Genomic DNA, 21,798 nt, shown 5'->3' on the forward strand with positions numbered 1-21,798 from the left:
AAAAGGCATCCGGAAGGAAAGCGAAGAGGGTGTGGAGGATGGGTGGATGCCGTGGTTCGTCGTTAGAATTAACAACCCGGCCTCGGTGACGTCGGTGGCTTCAAGAGCGGGACTAAAGCGGGGATAATGACTCTGTGGTATTCCCACTCTGAACCGGCATCCACAAACGTCATTATGCCACGGCCACCGTGGGGTCCGGCTCATCTGACTGGTCAACGATTCGTCCATGGGGGGAAGGAGGGGGGGTGCGCCAGCAAATGTCCAAGATTCAAGATGGGATACGTACTTTCCTCTGCTGCGTACACACCCCCAGCCACGGCTGCCAAAAAAGAAAGGAATGCAACGACCAATTCTGGCTAATGCATGCAAGGTAGGAAGGTATCGTGACACAGATGAAAGATGCCTGCCTCAGATCCCAAGGCGGTGCTTCCTTCCTTCATCTCTGACCCGAGAGACATGTCACTGAAAAATCGTTACAGGAAAATGAAGAGCGCAGAAAATCGTCAATACAGCTCCATGCAACTCCCAAGGACCCTATCACCAGGCCCCAAAAGCTCTAATGGACCCTGGCCCCACTGGGAAAATACCATGGCCGACACTCACACTGGTGACTGGATCAATGGACAGCAGGTATCATCCGTGGACCGTACCTTATTCATTCGCACGGCGCAGGCATGGCGCATGCTCTCTCAACCGAAGTTTCATGTTCCCTGTCGACGCATTTCATCTCATCAAAGAACGAGAGAGGAAGCCAACCGACCCTTATTTCCTTGGTTTCTATTTTCGCAACCTCCTCCACCCTATTCTCAAAGTTCTCTTTGGCACATCCACCCATCTCGAAACACAAGATCTGCCGCAGGCCCGCAGCCCAATTGATGCCAATCCTCATGGCCCATGAACCATCCGGCATCCTTCGTCCCTTGACAGCGGTGGCCACAGGGATGTCCGTGTCTCGTCTTTGCGCTGCCCGTGTATCGCAGTCGCCTCGTCTCTTGGGACGGAACCAAGAAGTGGGAAATAGGGGTCGAGGCATGTTCCTGGCAAACACTGCACATTATCCGTACGGATACACTACCACACTACCAGACGACACCGCGGGATACCTTTCCAGAAGAAACCGTGTTCCTGACCAGCTCACTCACTGACCGCTAGCTGTACAGGACCAGGAGACTTTACGCCCTGCGATACCAATTGCCCTGGCAAACAGAGGCGTCCAGTAAGTATCCGTAAGGATACAGCGTTTTTGCCTGTCTCGGGCTCGCTCCCTCCCACCTCCAAAAAGAACAGTGACGCGGACTGCACACCCTCAGGCGCTACACTATGGCATTTTCGTAGATGTCCATGTTCAGGCGCCAGGAAATACCATCATCCTGAGGCGTTGAGCAGCCTGCGGAACCAAGACCAACCGTGTTGCACTGCCATCGCACTTTCTCCAGCGTCTATTCGTACCCCTATACTCCGGTACTCCAAGCCCCCTTTTGTTTACATACTTCGACAGACCCCTAAGAGAAAAAAACAACGGCGGGACGATGCGGCCACACCACACCCTATGTAGCGACCGCAGCGCCAATGCCCCTAAAGTCTTAGACAGGCTTAGAGGACGGATACCTAGACCAGATGAGAGTGCTCGTTCCTCTACGCAACAGGGCGTCCCCTCTGCTCAATTGCCCAATCCAACTCGATCCAAGCGTGTCCAAGGTTCGACTGTGGTTGCGACTCCTCCGACCCGAGTCAAACACATCCTGTGCCATTGCGGAGAGCTCAGCAGATAAACGTTGCCTGACTTGACCTCAATTCGCAGCCCTCTGTCGCCTGTCGCCTCCCGCCGGCCTGACAGCCGCTGGACTCGGTTTCTTTCAATGGTTCTATGCCCCGGCGTGGGAACCACCCGCCCTCCACCACTCATGAGCATCAGATAACACTGAATCCCAGCACCCGAGTTGGCATCCTTGCCCTTAGAGCCAGCCTCACTGCTCTGGCGCGACCAATTAACCATCTCAGTGTTGCAGAGTCCCTGGCTTTTGCTAGGTAGCACGCACCGGCACGCCGCGGACCACTTGCAGTACTAACCAGCTTGCCTCTCACCCTCTCTACCACAGTATCACAGTAGGTATATGGAAACAAAGCAAAGAGGTTGCAGAGACCCCCATGCTCAGAAGTATACGTACGGCGTACCACCAACGAGTCACAAACAAGTCATCGTGGCCAATGGGACCAACTAATATCCAAGCCTTCAAATGCAGTACCCTGAATTGCCACCACAAAACTGCCGGGCATCTTCTCATTCAAGGCAGTCACTTTTTCCCCAACTACCAGACATGGCCAATCGCCGAGTCTTTCACCATCGCGCAAGACAACCTCCCTCCCTCCCTCCCTCCCTCCCTCCCGCCCCCGGTCCCTGTAAAGTCCCCGCGGCGCCGGCCTCTTCACCGCTCAAATCAGCCAACGGCCCCGTAACCGGACTTGCGCAAACGGACGGGGACAGACCTTCAAGGTTCGCCCTACCTTACCTCTGCCTTGTTGCGGTGCGGTTCCCCGTCCCCATCCTGTCTCGCGCTATATCAAATTCGTTGCCTACCTACGGAGTACAATCGATCGTACTGGTGGTTAACAAGACCCCCCTTGCGAGATTTTCTGACATCCGTCGGCCTTGTTTTTGTTAGTCTGTTTATTTATTTTTTTGCCACCCGAGATGGCCCATTCAACGAGCATCATCACCATCGTCAGTTCAGAAACCCCAAGACAAGGAAATGTTTATTGCAATGTAATGCCTCAACTTGAAGCAATTGGCTCCTACCACTCTGGATCCTACCGGGGCCAGCGGGATGGGGCCCCCAAGGGTCCTCTCCGAGATGAAGGCACTATAGCCTCGACGACGGAAGGTGCCCCCGATCGGGAAGGCTGCAGCCAGATTTCGCATCGCATCGTCTTTTTCTGCGTGAAGGGTTTCTGATGCAACAAAGCAATGAAGGGCAAGCACGGCAAGCAGCCATCCGCAAGGGTTCATCTCACTGGCTTCAGTGCTGAGTGCTGTGTGTACGTGTTGCGGCTTTGCTCTTGGCCCTTCCGCAACCCGATATCAAGGATAGGGAGCCGTGTTTCTGAGCTGTTTGTTCAGCAAGGGCCCAAGAAACGCCCGCATATTCGGAGTTTTCGCGCTGATTGCGAGAGCATGGCATGACATGGCATGGCACGACAGAGGTTGGGCCCTTGGGCCTTGGTGCAAGTGCATGGCTGCCAAACCACACAACAGCCCTATCTTGGCTACCCTGTAACCTCAAAGTCAGTATCTACATGTACGGATACTTGCAAGGAAGTCATTGCAAGTATTTCGTACGGATACACGGCGGCCATGTTTCTCATGTCTTTCCGAAGATCAAGTCTACATGGTCTCGTCGGGGTAGTGGTTACGGCTGCTTCGGCCGAAGCTATCAACATGAAGCTCGTCGTCGTCGTGCCCCCCAAAAGTCCTTATCAAATGCACATTCAGGGCTAACAAATATAGAGCCTTGGTTTGAGATGTAGTCCACTTGCATCGGAGAAGGCCGTCTTGTCTCGTAAGCCTCACGAGAAGAATCCTTGGAGTAGATTGAACAACCACCCCCGATCTACGCCCTTAGCTGGCGATCATCCGCAAAAAAAAACAAAAAACAAGACAAATTGTGTCTCACTTCGCGGGCACACGGGAGAGATCTCAACGCCGGGGGGCGGTGGTGACATGTCAGTCAGTGTGTGGGAGAGCATAAAAGTGTCAGGTTTTTAGTGTCTAGCTTGCGGGCGGGAAAGAGGAAGAGGAGGAGGAGAAAGAGATGAGACTTCACACCGCGAGCGGACTTAAAGCTTTCAGACGTTTAACTCTTACCCCGATCGCCGCCATCTACGATCTCAAGCCTCTCTCCTGACCGCCACTATAGTGTAGTGTAATCGTGTGCAGTACTTGTGAGCGTTCCAGGCTGTTTCCGGTGTCGATATCGTGAACAGATGCTCTCGGCTAAGCGCAACGTCTTTTTTTTCCCCTTCCCCCTCCTCCTCCTAGCTCGGAATGTGTGTGTATGTGTGAGAGAGAAAGAGAGAGAGAGAGAGATGTGGCCCAAGAGAAGCCGTTCAAGCTTGAGCTTGAGCTCCCAAAGGCTTTGATAGCAAAGCTTCCAGCTCGTAGCTCCCATTTTGCACGAAATCACGAACGTCCGTATACACGAAACGACCCCCCCCCCCTCCTCCTCCTCTAATCAAACCAATCTGCGCATTCCGACCGGAACTCACTCACCCACTCACCGATTCAATCTCAAAGAGCTTCCGGCATTGCAGTACCTACCTAGGTAAACGAGACCCAGGAGGGGAGGGGGGGCGTGTAAGGCGCTGTATCAAGATGAATCAGTCTTTGCCAGTGTTGCACAGTTTGGAAGACATACCGGGCAGTGGCATAAGGAGGAGGAGGAGGAGCGAGAGATGGTGTGAGGGAAGGGGGGGGCGTCAAACGCAAAAAAGATCGGTCATCGAAGGGGTTCTCGAGAGACACCTACGCAAGCAGCTTAAAGCTTTCAAGCGATCTGACGATGACGGTGCTGGCAATGGGCTTCAACGTCGTACAGGCACGTGGGGCGAGACGTTTTCTGGCCGAGGGGGGGGAGGCATTTCTACGTGGCTGAGACAGTGTTGCGAGACATTATCAGGGGGGGGGTTACGCACCGAAGTACGGATACACTTAATGGCATTCCTCTTCGTATCCTCGTCATCTTCACGATCAGGAGAGAGATGTTGAGGTACTCGCTTGCATGGATCACGATGGTAGGCAAAGGAGGAATGTTACTGTAAACCTTGTTCGATTCTGGATATTAAGCTACCTATGGCACTCAACCGCCATGAAGCTACTGCTAATGTCTTCAAAGCTGGGTAGAAACAGCCTCAGCCAAGACTTGATGGCCGAAATTGAAAAAAGAGAATTCCTTTCCTCCACCTCTCTCTCATACCTCCAAGTTCAGAAAGAAGCCTTGATCCCTCCTATCCGACCTTGGGAAACTCCGGTACTGTCTCATTTTGAGACGACAAAGTGAAAAGATGAAAAGTGATTGATAGTGAAGGGTGTTGTTTGGTTGTTTTGGTGTATGCGCGCGACCAGCTCGATGACAAAAAGGAGCTGTGTCCAGTTGTAGTGTACAAGTTCCTGGGAAGGAACCTTGCTGATTGTGTCCGAGAAGAGAAAGCGTCTTGACGCGCATGGTGGTATAACTAAACATGTAGACATTAAACAAAGGTCGTGAGGTCGTGAAGAATCGAATGCAGAGAAGTCGAGGCGGACCACGAGGCTACCGTCAGATCGTACGACGTGCCGTAACGATTAATCGTAGCCATGTGGAACCGCTATCGAAGACTGTGTTGTGTTTTGGCGTGGTGTGTCGAATATGTGCCGTCTTCGTCCCTCTTGGACTCAACAGCTGATTCTATGCCTCCGTTGGTGAAAGATGTCGAGCCGCGATGGTATCCCTTTTCCACGCCATGCCTGTCCAAACGCCAGAAAGCAAAACCCTGATAAAAGACCGAAACCGAAACGTTCCTCACAAGTGCTACACGTGCGGAGCGCCAGGACGGCCCTTGCCGAGTGACTCGAGCAGCTCGTGGGGAGGAATCTTCCTCATACCGCCGCCGCGGTCATACATCGATGTCGGTGCTGGCGAGTATCCCTCACGCTTCTTGCGCAGGCGATCGAGGGCCATACCGACGATGACAATGAGGAAGATGAGGGCGAGTGAGATACCGAGTCCAATCAGGACAATGAACCCAAGAGCCATGCGGCCGTCTACTTTGATATTAGTACGCATCTTCAAGTGCACCGGGGTTGCAAAACTTACCACTGTCGGAGAAGAAGTCCTGGTTCTCGGTAAAGATCCTCGAGATAGAACCGGCGGTGTTACCGCTGTTGACGGTGAGCGCGTACGGCTGGAAGGACGTTCCATTGAAGATGGCAGCTGAGGCTGTACCGAAGCCAGGGACGTTCAGGGAACCGGTGATCATCACGGCTTGGTTGGAGTCAAGGATGTCGGTGTTGTCGTGAGATGAAGTCAGAGAAAAGACTTGGATGCTGTTGACAAGGGTGCCGGGAAGTAAAGTAATTCCAGCAGATTGCCACTTGGAGCCGTCGTACTTCATCAGGTAAATGGAGCCGTTGTTCGAGGTTCCAGAAACCCAGAGTTGCTTGCGGTCACTCGATCCAGCCGTCAGAACCTCGACAGGACCCGGCAGAGAGTCCTCTCCAGGGTAAGCAGACCATGCCTGGCGATCAGGGCTATACATGGCAAGCATAGCGGGAGAGGTACCATTCAAGGTGAAGTTGCCACCGGCGACAAGCTGGGATTTGCTGGTCCAGATGAGGCAATGGCCGGTGCCTTCGAGGTTGACACCAGGACGGTTCCAACCTGCCAGAGATGTGTCATAGTAGCAGACACCTGGGCAGCCAAGGGCTCCAGCTGACTCGAAAGAGCCGGCAACATAGACATCACCAGAATCGGGGCGGACCTCGATGGATGTGACAGTCGCGTTCCCGCCGCTGATGCCGGGAGGTTGCGTGCTGTTGAAGGTGGCGGTTTGGAGGTTCAGGGAAATGATACCTCGCACGTCATTGTCGTTGACGCTACCACGGACGCTGCCGCCGGCAAAGAGAAGATCGCCAGTAACCGCGAGGGCAATGAAGGTTGAGTTGTCCTCGATCTGGGAACCGAGGCCGGTGATTGAGTTCGAGTTTGACCCGTCAATGAGCACCAGGTTGTTGGCGGAACTGCCGTTGGTGCCCACAGCCGTGAAGTGGCCGCCCAAGATGGTAATGTTGCGGTCGTTACCAGTGTAGAATGCACCAGTGACCACACCCGTAATATTGCCGCTAGCAAGAGAATCGCGTTTGCTGACTGTGCTTGAAGTCGTGGAAGATGACTTGAACTTGACCGGGAACTGGCCAAACTTCTCAGCGAGGGTGACGGCACCATTGGCGCTAATAGTGGCCGAGGTCATCGATCCCGCGTAGAGAGATCCTCCTCCGGGAAGATCGAGGATTCCAGTGGTCAGGATTCCATTCAAGGCCGGGACGGGACCGCTGAGGTTCTGCAGCCAGTTCTTCTGGGAGGGCACCCAGACGGCGAAGCCAGAAGCTTGAATAGCCGAGTTGTCGCCAAACGCGTTGATCTCACTGAAATCGCCGGTGAACGTAACAACGGACTCTGCCTCACTCTCGCTTGTAATGTTGACCAGCATTGGGACAACGTGGGAAACTTCGCCATTCACGCCTGCACCAAGCGCAGTCCACGCGTTGGCGGAGGTGTCGTATACGCCGACATTGTTGAGACCTGTGACGGCATTGTCGAGGGTGTTAGAGAAGACACCACCGACGTAAAGCTGGGTGCCGTTCAGTTCCATCGCCTTCACTTCGCCGTTGAGACCGCCGTCGAGAGCCATTGTAGCCTCGCTTGCAGTGTTGATACCAATGACGTTGCGGGCAGTGGATGACGTGAAGTTGCCTCCGACGATGACCAAGTCACCAGCAGTCGTCAAGCTAGTGACTGCAGATCCTGAGGAGAATGATGACCCGAGCTGGTTGATCTTGGAGCTCTTGAAATCCGTGTTGATAGTGGCAGACGAAGGATCGAAGTCGAATAGGCCATTCAGGCCGCCTGTCGAGTTGATGAGAGTGAATCCGACGCGCTGAGCGACAATGGTCATTTCATCAATGCTCTGCCCAGCCAAAGGAGTCAGGGTGACACTGGGTCGGAAGCCGTCTGCGGAGCTGGCCTCGATGTATCCAAAGTAGATCTGGTCGTACTTGTCGAAGTTGTTAGTCTGGTAGAGAGACGTAGAAAACGTGTTGCTACCAGTGGACGACATGATGCCCGTAACGTTCACCTGTGCTCGGGTCAGGCAGGTACCGTCCTGCAGGCAGCCGGGCGTGTACAGGTTGACAGAATAGTTGCCAGACTCCTTGAGATCGGGGAGGAAGGTAACCGTGGCAGAGCTTGCGCTGATGGTTCCGGAGAGCTTGGCAGTCAGGTACTGGGAGCTGCTCTGCAGAGAAGGAGACGTCGACCAAGGGCCGGTGGTGGTGGCAGATGACTTGGTGTCGCTGTCTGCGCAGGCCGGGGAGTTGAAGTCGTTGATGGCGTAAGAATTGATGTCGTCCTCGAAAAGTTGGATGCCGTTGAGACCACCGCCAGATCCGTAGAACTCGGAAATATCGATTCTGAATGAGTTCATTCCGACGAGGTTGACAAAGTGGAAGTCCTGGAACTTGAGGGTTGAGTTGTTGCTGAGAGGGCACTCGCTGGTGCAAGTAGCGTTCTGACCAGTTGCAGGGTCCACGTAGGTCATGTTCAAGATACCGCCCAGAGGGAGAGCGGTGAAACGGAATGTCTTGGTTCCTCGACCGTCCTGGTGGGTGTTCCAGAGCCGCATCTTGGTCGGCTGAAAACCGAAGCCAAAACTTGCCTGCCAGAAGCCAGCAGAGTTGTCGCGGAGCAGCCAAGTGTTGCCAGAGCCGTCGGTTCCGTCCGTCTTGCAGATGATGTTGCGAGGGTCGCTGAAGCCAGATGTAGAGGTGCTTGAGGCCGACGTGATGTTGGCGCTTGAAAGGTTGATTACCTGTCCATCCGGGGTACTGGGAGTGCTCGTGTTGCCGAGTCCAGTGAAGCTACCGCCAAAGACGATGTGGCCGTTGGAAGCCTTGGTGATGGACGAAACAGGGCCGTTAAAACCAGCGAAAGGAAGGTTAGTCCATCCATCAGTACCGTACCAGGCGATTGCGTTTGTCGAGTTGGCACCTCGGAAGTTGCCTCCAACGTAAACGGTGTTTGCGGCTTGGTCGCAGAGAAGAGCGTTAACCTGACCTGACAGACCGGCCAGAGGTGTGATCTGGGAGGTGTTGGGGTTGAACAAGGCAATGCCTTGAGACTGAGTGCCATCCAAGCTCGTGAAATTACCGCCAATTACCACTCCCTGCATCGTTCCATTGTCGAGCGTGAATGTGCACATGTCGTGAATTGAAGCATCAGTCGAGATGAGCGACGCAAAGGCGCCATTGGGCAGCTGAGAAAGCAATGACTCGCTTCCGTTTGTGCTGTAAGGCTTCTCATTCTGCTCCTCAAACTGGTAGAGGGAGATGCCGTTGAAGTCGCCCGCCACACCAATTCTGCCAAGCTGAGAAAGGTCGAGGTTTGCATCGGAGACTGAGGTGAACTGGATTGCTGCCACCGAGGAAGGCGCGAGAGCAGCCACTGCAAGGTTTGCCCACTTACTCCGGCGCGCCGAAGGGCGCTTACCGAGAGCTAAACGCATCGCTATTGCTGTTCAGTCGGCAAGAGGTCGGTGGAGTGGGTGCTGTGAATGCTGGGTATCGAAGCTGTTGTATCGAGAATTTTTGATGTTCGGGAATCGGAGTGGATATCGCGTCGCATTTGCAGAAATCTAATTTTGGATGCTGGCCATGAAAAGAATGATGTCTGCTGCTTCGTTTGATCGGTCGCGGGTTCGGAGGCGCGTCAAAAAATCGGTGGTGCGAAATTAAACGGAGAGAAGGAGTCGAATCGGGTCGAGTCGAGTCGGAAGGTGAGGATTTAGCGAATAATCGGGGGTGATAAAACGAGCGTCTGGTGTCGGATGTAGAGAAGGAAAAGAAAACAGAGACTAGTTGGTCGCCCAGTTCTATCGTTGGACAAGAAAAATGGTTAGAACTGAGTTGTGGCCATTTGACGGCGACGACGAGGTGGTGAGAGCTGCGCTTCCTATTCTTCCCCCTGCTCTTTGTCGACCGCAGTGTTTTGTTGTTTGTTGGTGGAGAGGCAGACAGACCACAGACACAGACGCAGACGCAGACGCAGAGCCCAGAGGGAAGGAGAGAGGCTGAGTCGCCAGACGAGATGGGACCTGGAATGGAAGGTGCGCGCCCCACTTTGCAGACTTGTACCTGCCCGTACCTGCGCCAGGGAAATTGGTGGTGACTTTAGGTTGCACTTACCTCCTATCAAAAGCACTGACTCTTTTTTTTTCTGTGGGTGGAGCGGTACGTCGCGGCCACGGCTCCACGGCTGCTGATTGTCGCTCGGATGGATTGGCAGTCGATTTAAGACTGGCTTGGGGTAAGCTTGCCGATAGCAAGGCCGCCAAACGTGAAATGAGGCAGAAGATTGATGAGAGACCAAGTGAACCGTTTTGTGTCGGTCGTCGGCTGGCGTCTCGGCGAAGAAGAAAATTCTACCCGAATGTCGAATAAGAAAGGAGGAAAGAATGAATGATTGTAAGGTGCCCTAAAGAGAAGTGACTGATTGGAGTGAGTGTGGATGTGTGCAAGTTGCAGCGTGGGAGAGTGAGAGAGATAGAGACGGGAAATCGGCGGGAATCTGATTCGGTGTGGATTCCCAGAGGTGGAATTGGAAAGAGTCGCGCGCGAAAGCTTCGAGAAATGAGTGTACTATGTTATCGACGTGGATGGATTGATGAGGTGCTTGTCTTGTGTGTTTGCAAACCGTAGGGGACCGCTGAAATGTCTCGCTGTAGTGTCGCCTCTTGCCGTAACACGAGATGTCTGTGCCAGGTCGGTCAGGTACGAAGTATCCGTAGGTAGTGTATCTCGTACGGATACCTGACTCTGCAAGCTAAGGTAAGCTATCAGGAGAAGAGAGGGCGATCGTTGGAAAAGCCGGTGACGCCACGGGAACTAAAGTCTTGAGGAGAAATGGCTCTAGTCGAACGTCGACCAATGAATGCTGCTGAGAGGGACGACCAGCGCTGTCCCCAATCTCGGGGGGCTTTGGAGAGCTTTCAGATGTCGATTCCTCTCTCCCCTTGATCCAATGGCACTACTATTCGATTCGAAGTCTTCTTTGGCGTCCTCCTACTATCGTCTACTGTGTATTCGTACTCTGCACTGCTCCAGGCGAGGATTTACGGATACTGAGGTGTCGTATGATCCCTGTCAGCCGCTACGCCTGCGCGTTGTCTTGGCTTTTTATTTTTATTTTTTTTAATTCTTTTTTTTTTCCCTCGTGCTGCGTGTTTGTCGTGATTGTCCGGCCGAGCTCAGAAAGGCCGGCTAGATGGCAAAACGGTCCGGGTAAGGCGTCGGCAAGGTACGATATTATGTTGAATCTGCGGAATTGACCTCGAAACTGGCTGCCCGCGAAATAGAAGAGGACTGGTAAATGAGCGACAGAGACGTTCCGCGAAGGGAACCTCGGGGCGAATGGAGGAGGGAGGGTTCGTGAAGTGCAATCGTCAAAAAGAGAGGCAGAGAAAGAGGAGCAACGCAACAGCAACCAACGAGGAGGAAAGTGCCTCAGTCACAATCCTGCAGGCTGCAGGTCACAATTGGGAGGAGCCACTTTCACGTTACCACTTTGCTCCTCCAAGCGCTCTTAGCAGGCAGGGGTTGATGTCGAGAATGCCCGGGCGGGGGGTCCTCGGCGTCGTCCAGTGTGTCGTGGTATCGGCGGCAGGCCACAAAAAGAACTGACAAGGCTTCTGCGGAGCAGCAAGGCCTGGATTTAGAACACGGCGATATGCTAGGTGAGTACTCCGTAAGGAAGGTGTAGATATTCGTGGATGTTCATCCTCCCTTTGCAAACATGTCACGAGGAAGATTATTCCCCGTTTCCCAAAAAGGGTCCGTGACTATCCAGAAAAGGATCAAACACGGCTTATTCAAATCCATCGAGATATCTCATCCACAGGCTCGGGACCCCCCAAGACGTTGAGAGAGAGAGTCTGCCGCAGTACTCCGTAGAGAAGGGCCTCCCTCCTTTCCAGCCTCCCTATTCCAGATCTGGGGCATGATTGACCTTGAAGTCTGGCGTGTCTGGCTGTTCTGACGGCCGCCCGCGGTCCAGGCCCCAAGCAGCGCACGTTCTTCCTGAGTTCCTGCAGCAGTTCCCAGCTGCCGCTACGCCCGATACAGCAGAGTGCCATGCCATGGAGTCTGCCAGAGACCAGACGGGGGCCACATCTTGCCCGGGCGGGCAGATGACGGACGGCAGGTGGGGGAGGGAGAACCTAAGGTACCCACGGTACCTTACCTAAGCTTGAAGATCCGGCCACTCAGGATTCAGGACTCAGGAGGGACACAGGAGGTTCCACTGCTCAGAGGAAAGTTGCTCAAGCCTCAAGGTGCTTTGGATGCGACAAAGTGCTCTGAATGGCCCATCTCAAGTTGCATTCGCATTTGCAGGCAGGTACGAATAATACTTCACCTAGGTACTATTACTCCGTATCTGTTGTTCCGTACTCCGTACTTTACTCAGCGTCAGGTACGAAGCAAAGTGCTGACCACTGATGCACCGCCCTTCTTTCCAACCCGCGACGTGGGGTTTTCCCACAGACAGGCTACGGATACAGGCTACAGCACCCCCAATCATCTCATCACATCCGTCTCAACCCTCCTTTCCGCGCCGGCCGTTCCTTGCATTCATGTCCCCGTGCACACCTCAGCTAAAAAAGATGCGATGCGATGGCAGACCCGGGGGCTCGTCACATCCAGTCAGCGGGTTGCGTCCAACAAGAACACTTCGCACTTCGCCGCCCACGGTATGCATGGGATAACCTTGTGAGAGTTTTAAGGGGTCGTGTCCTGGAAGGGGGGAGGCAGAGTAAGTACCTATCCATATCCAGTACCTACAAACTCTCACCGAATACATTATCACCCGGAGCCGCGGGAGAGAAAGACTGCTTGGCCGCCCTCTTTCTCCCGCCAATTTCAGCTAGTAATAGAGAATGACGAAGGGGGAATCCGGCGTCGCGGCATGGATCAAGAACCCTCCACTCCCTCGTCGCTCCAGTTTGCAGTGTCGTCCGAGGTGACCGTGACGAGGGGCTCGCGGAGCCCCATCTTCAAACCCAGTTGGTCTCACAGCCCATTCTCGGTGGGGGGGGGGGGGGGTGGGGGGGGATATCCCGGCCTGCGGCGTCCACTCCCCAATTAATGGAACTGTCATCGCAACCTCTTCTGCATAGGTAAACCGTAAGTGCATACACATTTGTTCACGATGCATTTGGTTGGCTCAGCATCTTCTTCCACTGACACAACTTCGATTCTGAGGAACGATTTGTTAAAAGACACCTGGATTCTAGAAACATTATCCACGTTCCTTCCAAGGTAGATGTTTACCACGGCCCGATTAAAGCAGGGCACGGGAAACCAAGGAACGCAGCGGGCAGTGCTCAAAGTGGAGGATAAGTTCCAACGCGAATCGCGAAACCAATTGGAGAACCCAGGAGGGGAAAAAAAGGAGAACAAACGCTCTCTGGCCGCTGGCGCGTCTGCCCATCCACTTTATCAGGTCCTCTCAAAAATCACTTTATTCCACCCGACCGTTCATGTGTACAATGCCCGAAAGCCCACCATCTATCCGTACCTACTCCGTAATGCGATGAATTACACAATCCAATGAAAACCTCGCCACACAAACGAAACAACCCAATTTTATCCCTACGACAGGAAACAGCTTTATGCGACCTTGTGTGCTTGATTGAGAAGAACCAATATTCTTATCTCTAGCAGCGATATGTAGGCTCTTATGCCGAAAGCCACACCATTGACGTACGGATACAGATAGGGGTACCACATGTTACAACCTACATGCCCACTTCGTTCATCCAAACATCAGCTTCTCTATACGGATACCTTAAGGTACGGATTCCTAGTTCGAACACTTCGATTTCCTTGCCATGGCAGCATTCAGACATCGGACGGGTCAGCAGGAAAGCCTCGAACAAACTTCATGCATATGGCATAGGCCTACTTGAAATCCCGACTCATGATTGTCCACATGAACAATCCCGGTTTGGCCGTCAACAATGCATTTATGTACGACATACTGCGTACACGGATCAGCCTGGTCTCCATTCGTATGCAAACCAGGTAGGGTGGTAGGCACCTGGCACTTGGAAGACCGCGGTGGGAACTCCTCCCATCGGACGCCGGTGTTAGCGTTGGGTGGAGAACGTCGATCCGGCACATCAAGCAACCGCCGCCATTAATGTTCCATGGATGCATCGCCGTCAAAACGCCGTCACCATCTCTCCTCCCCACGGTGACCCCGTCCGGCTGCACTTCGCGCATCATCTGCGAAAGGTTTCTCCATCTCCGTCTCATCACCCTACCTCGAAAAGGCCCGTCCACGCCACGGGGACCTCTGATTGGCCCAAGAGCTCAGAATTGCTCCCGATTTCATTACTGCCAAGATGCTTCCGGTTTTCATCAGGAGGATGTAAGTCTGCAGGGCTAAGTGGTCATGAAAGTCTTTTTTCTTCTTCTACTAACAAAAAGCCTCTCGGCTTGTTATCGCTATCAGCTATGACTTCTGAGCGGGAACTTATAGCATCGCATTTGCTTGTACGGCTTCGATACGTCTCCGCTCTGGACATATCTTCAAGGGCACTTTCCAGCGAGTGCCATTGATCGATTCGTGTGCTGCGAATACCGGGGGACGTGGTGAATGCGCACTAAACCTACGCTCCCTGGACCTTGAAAGTGCGACCGCTCGCCGTCTTCCGTTCCTTCTCTTCAGCATCGGGCCTTGCGCGGCGAAGAACTGCGTAGCATTAGTCAAAACGTCCACCCCAAAGGTCAACTGCACCATACCTTGGAGGAAGTCGGCAGTTCTCTTGCGCATTCGCGAGTGAATGTACGCCTTCGATGCCTTAATGTGGTAGTGGAAGTAGTCGCGGAAGGTCTGGATGTGGGAGATGCAGTCGGGCATTCTCTGTGGTGTGAGGTGGCGAGGGAAAAGGACTGTCAAGAGATGTTAAAGGCAACCCAGCAAAGCTATGTAGATAGAAACACTCACCAAAGGTAACGTATCCGATCTCACCGGTTCCAGTATCTCTGACACCAGGGACACCCTGGAGCTCCAACGGGGGGTCGTTCCTGAAGAGCACCTGGGGAGCGTTCTGGATAGCTCGTCGACGGGCGTCGACAAATTCTTGGATAAAGATCTTGCCAAAGACACGATCGGTCTCTTCGCGGAAGATCGTGCTGAAGATAACCGTGACACGGTCGTGGCTGGCCTTGACGTAGATAGCCTCCTCCTCACGGTACTGGATAGCCATAACCTCGCCGCCCTCGCGAACACCCTGCGGGGCTTCTTCAGATGTGTACTTGGATGCCTCCTCCTTCAGCTTGTAGTGCTCCTCGTAAGCGGCCTCGAAAGGTGCAGCCATGGCGTTGCGCTTCAGCAGCGCCATCTTCATGATCAGCGCATCCTTCTCCTCTGCATATTCCGTCAGCCCAAGTATCACCCGGTATCACTGTCGCATAACTGACCCTTCTCCTCCGGGAGGTTCTCTAGATCGATCAATATCGAGAAGTCGTATCCGGGTTCCGGCGGCACCACATACTGGCCATATTCTCTCTGCAGCACCTGCTCTGCGCCGTACTTGACCAAGTCCTTGTAGCACCTTATTTGAATCGAAAGCTGGATCTTGGTCTTCGTCTCGGGGGTCGAGATGTGGTAGATAACGCCGTCGAAATCGGAGACGGTCTGGTCGATGTGCGCAGGAGGGGCACTGCCTTGGAAGTTAGCAAGCTAGCCGAACATTGGCTGCAATGTTCTACTCGACGTACCCAGAGAACCTCTCGGTGAGGACCGATTGAATCAGAACATTCTGATAGTCGAGGAGAAGCATCTTGTCTGCGACCAATTGTCCGTATGTCTCCTGTGATGTTGTTGCGTCGTTGGTTGCTGATGATGTCTCGTGGTGGGGCCCGTCTGACGTGGAGGTCGCTGTCGGAGCTTCTGTGGCTGTGATGCTCATGCGGGACCGTCGATTGCGGATATACTTCGGTACTCCCAGTCCTCTCCACTTATGTTCTGGTCTTATCGATAAGGTGAGGGAAACTTTTTGAAAGATTGGAAGGTGGGAGGTATGAGATTTTGACGATTGGTTTACTTCGTCGCATTGCAAGGAGCCAATTGACAAAGGGCTTTTTGGGCGCCAGGAAATCCGCAAAAATGGTCAAATCATACCTGTAAGGTTTTCTAGATCTTGTGGGCTTTTGGGGTGTATCTAACTTTTGTTTTCCTACAGAAAATACGAGCACAGCAAGTCTTTCGGCGTTGTCGCATCCAACAAATCAAACCTCGCCTGGGCTCCCCAAGGCAGAGCTGGCAACGGCGCTGGCCAGGCAATCGTAGCCGCGAATGAGGATGTTTTGTGCTGGGATATAAAGAAGGGCGAGCTTCTCAGCAGGTGGCGAGACGAACGAAACACGGTACCCGTCACCGCGATCGTGCAGAGCAAAGTCGACACAGACATTTTCGCGGTCGGATACGAAGATGGAAGCATTCGGTTATGGGATAGCAAGATCGCCACGGTGATTGTCAACTTCAACGGGCACAAGTCAGCAATTACGACACTGGCGTTCGACAAGTCAGGCGTGCGATTGGCCAGCGGCTCACGGGACACGGATGTCATTATCTGGGATCTCGTGGCAGAGGTCGGCCAGTTCAAGCTGAGAGGACACAAGGATCAGATCACCGGACTGCAATTCGTTGAGCCGGAGGGACAGGTCGAAGACGAGGAGAACACGGCGATGTTGGACAGCGACCCTTCAGCGGAGGGCTACCTTCTTACGACCGGCAAGGACTCCCTGATCAAGCTATGGGACTTGTCCTCGAGGCATTGCATCGAGACACACATCGCACAGACGAACGGCGAATGCTGGGCATTGGGACTTTCCCCTGACTACAGCGGCTGTATCACGGCCGGAAACGACGGAGAGCTGAAGGTCTGGTTCCTGGACACGACAGGGCTCGCCGCTTTGAAGGGTCAGGTCGACGCTCCGCAAAACACGAAATTCTTGCACGACAGGGGAACGCTGTTCCGTCAACACAAAGACAAGGCTATTGAGGTCATCTTCCATCCCCGCCGAGACTACTTTGCAGTCCACGGCACAGAAAAGGCCGTGGAGGTGTGGCGCATAAGATCGGAGGCAGAGGTCAAGAAGTCTCTGGCCCGAAAGAGGAGAAGAAGACGTGAAAAGGCCGGCAAGGAAGGAAAAGAGGAGGGCGATGCTGCGGCTGAGGGTGAGGACCAGGCAGAGGATACCTCCGCCGCGGAGGCTAGCGACTTTTTCGTTCAGTACGTGATTGTCCGGACGGGCGGCAAGGTGCGGTCGGTCGACTGGGCGGTCACCGGCGGAAGCAAGGAAGTACACTTGCTGGCGGGAACGACAAACAACCAGCTCGAGTACTACAGCATACCCACGAAAGAGGGTTCCAAGTCGAAGAAGGTGGATGTGCCCGACTACACGCGGTCGTTGGCCGTTGAGCTCCCGGGACACAGGACAGACATTCGCGCCGTGTCGCTCAGCTCCGACGATAAGATGTTGGCGACGGCTGCCAACGGCAGTCTGAAGATCTGGAACATCAAGACGCAGGCCTGCATCCGTACTTTCGAGTGCGGGTACGCTCTTTGCTGCGCGTTCCTGCCCGGAGACAAGGTCGTCGTCGTCGGCACGAAGACGGGAGAGCTTGAGCTTTTCGATGTCGCGTCTGCGAGTCTTCTGGACAGCGTCTCTGCACACGAGGGTGCCATCTGGTCACTACAGGTTCATCCCGACGGTAGATCGGTGGCATCAGGCAGTGCCGACAAGTCGGCCAAGTTCTGGGACTTTAAGATCGTCCAAGAGCCGGTTTTGGGCACTACCCGCACGACACCAAAACTAAAGCTCGTCCAGTCAAAAACACTCAAGGTGTCCGACGACATCCTCTGCGTGAGATACTCTCCCGATTCAAAGTATATCGCCGTTTCCCTCCTCGACAACACCGTCAAGGTCTTCTTCACCGATAGCCTGAAGCTCTACCTCAACCTCTACGGCCACAAGCTCCCGGTGCTGAGCATGGACATCTCGTACGACAGCAAGCTCATCGTCACCAGCTCCGCCGACAAGAACATCAGGATATGGGGCCTCGACTTTGGCGACTGCCACAAGGCCCTCTTTGGCCACCAGGACTCCATCCTGCAGGTCGCCTTCGTCCCCCACAACTCGGACGGCAACGGCCACCACTTCTTCAGCAGCTCAAAGGACCGCGTCATCAAGTACTGGGACGGCGACAAGTTTGAGCAGATCCAGCGCCTCGACGGCCACCACGGCGAGGTCTGGGCCATGGCCGTCGGCCACACGGGCAACTTCCTCGTCACGGCGGGCCACGACAAGTCCATCCGCGTCTGGGACGAGACGGACGAGCAAATCTTCCTCGAAGAAGAGCGCGAAAAGGAGATCGAGGAGCTCTACGAAAAGACCCTCACCACCTCGCTCGAGCGCGACCCGGACGCCGAAGACCAGGAAGGTGAAGTCGGCGCCGCCTCCAAGCAGACGGTCGAGACCCTCATGGCCGGAGAACGCATCGCCGAGGCTCTCGAGATCGCCATCGCCGACCTCAACCTCCTCCAGGAGTGGGAGGACGCCAAAAAGACGAACCCGCACGCGCCGTCGCCCCAGCGCAACCCCATCTTCATCGCCCTCGGCAACATCACGGCCGAGGCTTACGTCATGAGCGTGCTGGGCCGCATCAAGGCCTCGGCCCTCCACGACGCCCTCCTCGTGCTGCCCTTTGCCACCGTGCCCATGCTCTTCACCTTCCTCAAAGTCTTTGCCCAGCGCTCCATGAACATCCCGCTGACCTGCCGCATCCTCTTCTTCATGCTCAAGACGCACCACCGCCAGATCGTCGCCAGCCGCACCATGCGCGTCATGCTCGACGGCATCCGCGCCAACCTGCGCGCCGCGCTGAAGCGCCAAAAGGACGAAATGGGCTTCAACATTGCCGCGCTCAAGGTCGTCGGCATGCAGATCCAGGAGAAGAGCGTCAAGGACTACGTCGACGAGAACTGGGATGATGGCGATGAGAGCCGGGCCGTCAAGAAGAGGGCGTTTGTACAGGTTTCGTGATTCTCAAATGCGGACGGACATGTCATTCTTGTAGCTTCTGAAAGATAACAGAGTCAGTCAGGACTAAGGCCATGTCGATAATCATGAGATTCCCTGTTTTCCTTCTGTTCTCCCTAGATATCGAGGTGCATCACCAGGTGGTAGAATAGCATCGTTTTCGGCCTTTAAAAGTGTTTTTATGTACTATTCACCCCAATTTATCAAAACAAAACCCTTGCTTTTCCGATGCGCATTTGTCTTTTTGAAATCCGCGCTGTTATTACATGAGCTCTCTTCCTCGAGAGAGTCTTGCATCTGTCATGTACAGGACCATTGCTAGTCGACCCTTCTATCTACTGGCTCTTTGCCTTGTTCTTCGCGCCCCCTCTCGTCGGCAGAATGTCGCTCTGCACAATCAATTGCAACAGACACCAAAGGTAGCAAATGCCGAATCCCACCGCACCAATACCCACGTTTGCGACGACCCAGAGGTCGGGCTTGTCGATGGGCGGCACCACGACTCTCTCTACCGCATGCCACGCAATCATAGCAACGTAGAACGCCCCGTGGAGAAGGAATGTTGCCCACTGGCGCAGTTTGCCGTGATCCTCCTGGAAGTAGGCACTCAGGGATGTTGGCGGAAGACCAAGGAGGTATGCCCACAGCAAGGTCAAAACGGCGTACGGGACGCTGAGGTCCACCCGCTTAAGGAGGGGGAACATCGTCCACACGCCCAAGACGTTGGCAAATCCGACCCAGGCCCGAATGTCTCGCGACAGTCCGTGCTTACCGGCTAGAAGCAAGGTCATGGGCATGAGAGGGAGCAGCGCACTCTTCTCGTGTACTTGGTAGCTGAAGAGGAAGAAACCCCACCCCGTTGTTGCGAAGGCCAGGGGGAGAAGTGACTTGCGTGGACGGAAGAACAGAATCAGGTTAGGCGGAACGATCGAGGCCAACGTGGCCACGAGTGCGCCTCGCTGGAGAAGCTCGGGAGGGTAATTGCGAAGCTTGATGACGACGTTGGCGGCACACCAAAAGTTGGCGACCTTATCTTCAAACAGACCGCGCGCAAAGGGGAAGATGCGATGAACCATCTGCACCAATTGCTCGACGACCGGGTAGTAGATGGCGTTGGTGTCAAGGACGTCGGTCAGCCACGGGAAAAGGGGCAAGGCAGGCGGCGGCCCCTCATAGTCAGGCCGCGCATCGATGCCTCGATGAGCGTCGTAGAGGGTGCCCAACACGAGGGGCAGAAGCAGAAGTGCGAAAGCCGCGACGGTCACCAGCGCAATGCCGATAAAACGACCCGGCTTTAGGGGAAAGACGCAGCTGCCCAGGAGGAACGCGAAGACGGAGAAGGCGTAGTAGAGAGCCATCTGCTTGAAGCCAAGGGCCGCGACAAAGAAGACGGCAGACCAGAGATAGCGGCCAGCCAGCATACTCGACATGCTCGCCAGGACGAGCCCGAGCATAACAGTGTTGTACTGAAAGTGAACATGGTCGATGAGAATCGTAGCAGGCTGCATCAAGATTGCGACGAGCGCCATCCAAGCGGTCCATGTCGGCACATTGCTGTGTCTGGAGAAGCGTCGGACGAAGATGACGGCGGCGGGGATGTATATGAGGTACTCAGAGACAATGACTGTGGCGCGCATGAATATCTTCAGAGTCGGGTCGTCGGATCCTCGTGAGGTGTACAGCTCGAACCAAGTAGGATCGATGAGAGCGCCAACCTTGCCGCAAAGCCAGCTATGGTAGGCCGTCAGGGGCGGGTAGTCGAGACCCCACCACTGCAGGTCGTGGAAGTACCACTGCGAGACGGGGATTTGTGTTGTGATCTCCATCCAGTGTCTTTGCGCCTCGTAGTCTCCGAACATGGATGGTCTTTGGAAACCTAAGAAGAGTGGCATGGTTAGCAAGAGCTATCACTTCTCAACGGTGTTCCAGAGCGCACTTACCAGAGTATCCCCAGAGGCCAGCTGCCCATCTGAATAGGCCAACCACCATGAGGATCAGGGGAAGGACCTCCCATTGCGATACGGAGCCTCGAGCAGGCCACAAAAATGAAGCCAGAGGGAAGATCGGGGCCTTGACCAGAGCCTCCTTCTTGGTGAGGTGGCTTTCCACGGTGGCTACACTGCTGCCGACACCATTCCCACCGTTGGTCTTCTTGCCGCCCCTGCGCCGGGGTTTGTGGGGAGATGGACTGACCATAGTCGCAGCTCAGTCGGTATTCGATCGGTTCGCAATGTGAGGCATGAAGTGCCAGGAGGATGTGAAGAATTGCCTGAGTACGGCGAATTGGCTTTGTCAAGGTTGCGGTGATAGTGGGAGGTTCGTTGATGCTGAAATTCAAGGGTCCACGTCGCGTTAACGAACCCGACAGCTGGTGCATTAACCTGTAAGGTCCCCACATCCCGGGCCGCTAATAAGGGCAGGTTCGGATCGCCAGGTACCTACCTACCTTCCTGCCGCTAGCCGTTTCCTTGTCCCAAGCATTTCTTGAATTCTTCAAAGAAACAGTGACAACTGGGAGCTAATGTATTCGACAAGACAATATTGTGGTTTTTCTTGCTTATTATGTTATTCTTACACCGAAAAATGTAAGAGTGGACTATGTTCCGAGCATACTTTGCGACTTGAGGTATTACATCAGGTTAGTGCCTATCTGCCTATATGATTTAATGAGATACAACCCTGACCCTGTATGGCTGAGAGCTTGTATCTCAACCTCAAGGGCCAATGGCTTCCTATGTCGAACATAAAGTGACAAGACTTCAAGTTCTGACATTTCAAATTCGAGCTTCAGCAACGGTTTGTAGTAGCTCAGCTCTCGGTCCTCTGCATCGCAACCGGGGAATGCTGGTCTCAAACACGTGACCGAGTCTGGGGTTGAGAGA

General features: G+C 54.2%; 4 protein-coding genes across 4 annotated transcripts; 1 reads left to right on the top strand and 3 right to left on the bottom strand.

Moving 5' to 3' along the window:
• Positions 1-5,564: 5,564 nt before the first annotated feature.
• On the bottom strand, positions 5,565-9,312 carry BDP81DRAFT_449535 (cellular morphogenesis protein; the record flags this gene model as incomplete). Its single annotated transcript, XM_060592421.1, has 3 exons — positions 5,565-5,797; positions 5,850-9,221; positions 9,273-9,312. 3 exons carry the CDS (start codon positions 9,310-9,312, stop codon positions 5,565-5,567), a joined length of 3,645 nt encoding a protein of 1,214 aa, XP_060445127.1.
• A 5,163-nt stretch (positions 9,313-14,475) lies between these two features.
• BDP81DRAFT_319728 (Arp2/3 complex) lies at positions 14,476-15,651 on the bottom strand (the record flags this gene model as incomplete). The annotated part of the gene is made up of 5 exons (XM_060584463.1): positions 14,476-14,558; positions 14,609-14,758; positions 14,814-15,236; positions 15,290-15,531; positions 15,590-15,651. 5 exons carry the CDS (start codon positions 15,649-15,651, stop codon positions 14,476-14,478), a joined length of 960 nt encoding a protein of 319 aa, XP_060445128.1.
• Positions 15,652-15,977: 326 nt separating this feature from the next.
• On the top strand, positions 15,978-18,919 carry BDP81DRAFT_461003 (WD domain-containing protein; the record flags this gene model as incomplete). Its single annotated transcript, XM_060593713.1, has 2 exons — positions 15,978-15,994; positions 16,054-18,919. 2 exons carry the CDS (start codon positions 15,978-15,980, stop codon positions 18,917-18,919), a joined length of 2,883 nt encoding a protein of 960 aa, XP_060445129.1.
• Positions 18,920-19,085: 166 nt separating this feature from the next.
• BDP81DRAFT_24059 (ALG8 glycosyltransferase family ALG6) lies at positions 19,086-21,390 on the bottom strand. The gene is made up of 2 exons (XM_060582855.1): positions 20,857-21,390; positions 19,086-20,792 (listed from the first exon to the last, which is right to left on the bottom strand). Exons 1-2 carry the CDS (start codon positions 21,110-21,112, stop codon positions 19,252-19,254), a joined length of 1,797 nt encoding a protein of 598 aa, XP_060445130.1. The 5' UTR covers positions 21,113-21,390; the 3' UTR covers positions 19,086-19,251.
• Positions 21,391-21,798: the final 408 nt, after the last annotated feature.

Source organism: Colletotrichum phormii, assembly GCF_030913505.1.
Source record: "Colletotrichum phormii strain CBS 102054 chromosome Unknown BDP81scaffold_10, whole genome shotgun sequence".
NCBI lineage: Eukaryota > Fungi > Ascomycota > Sordariomycetes > Glomerellales > Glomerellaceae > Colletotrichum > Colletotrichum phormii.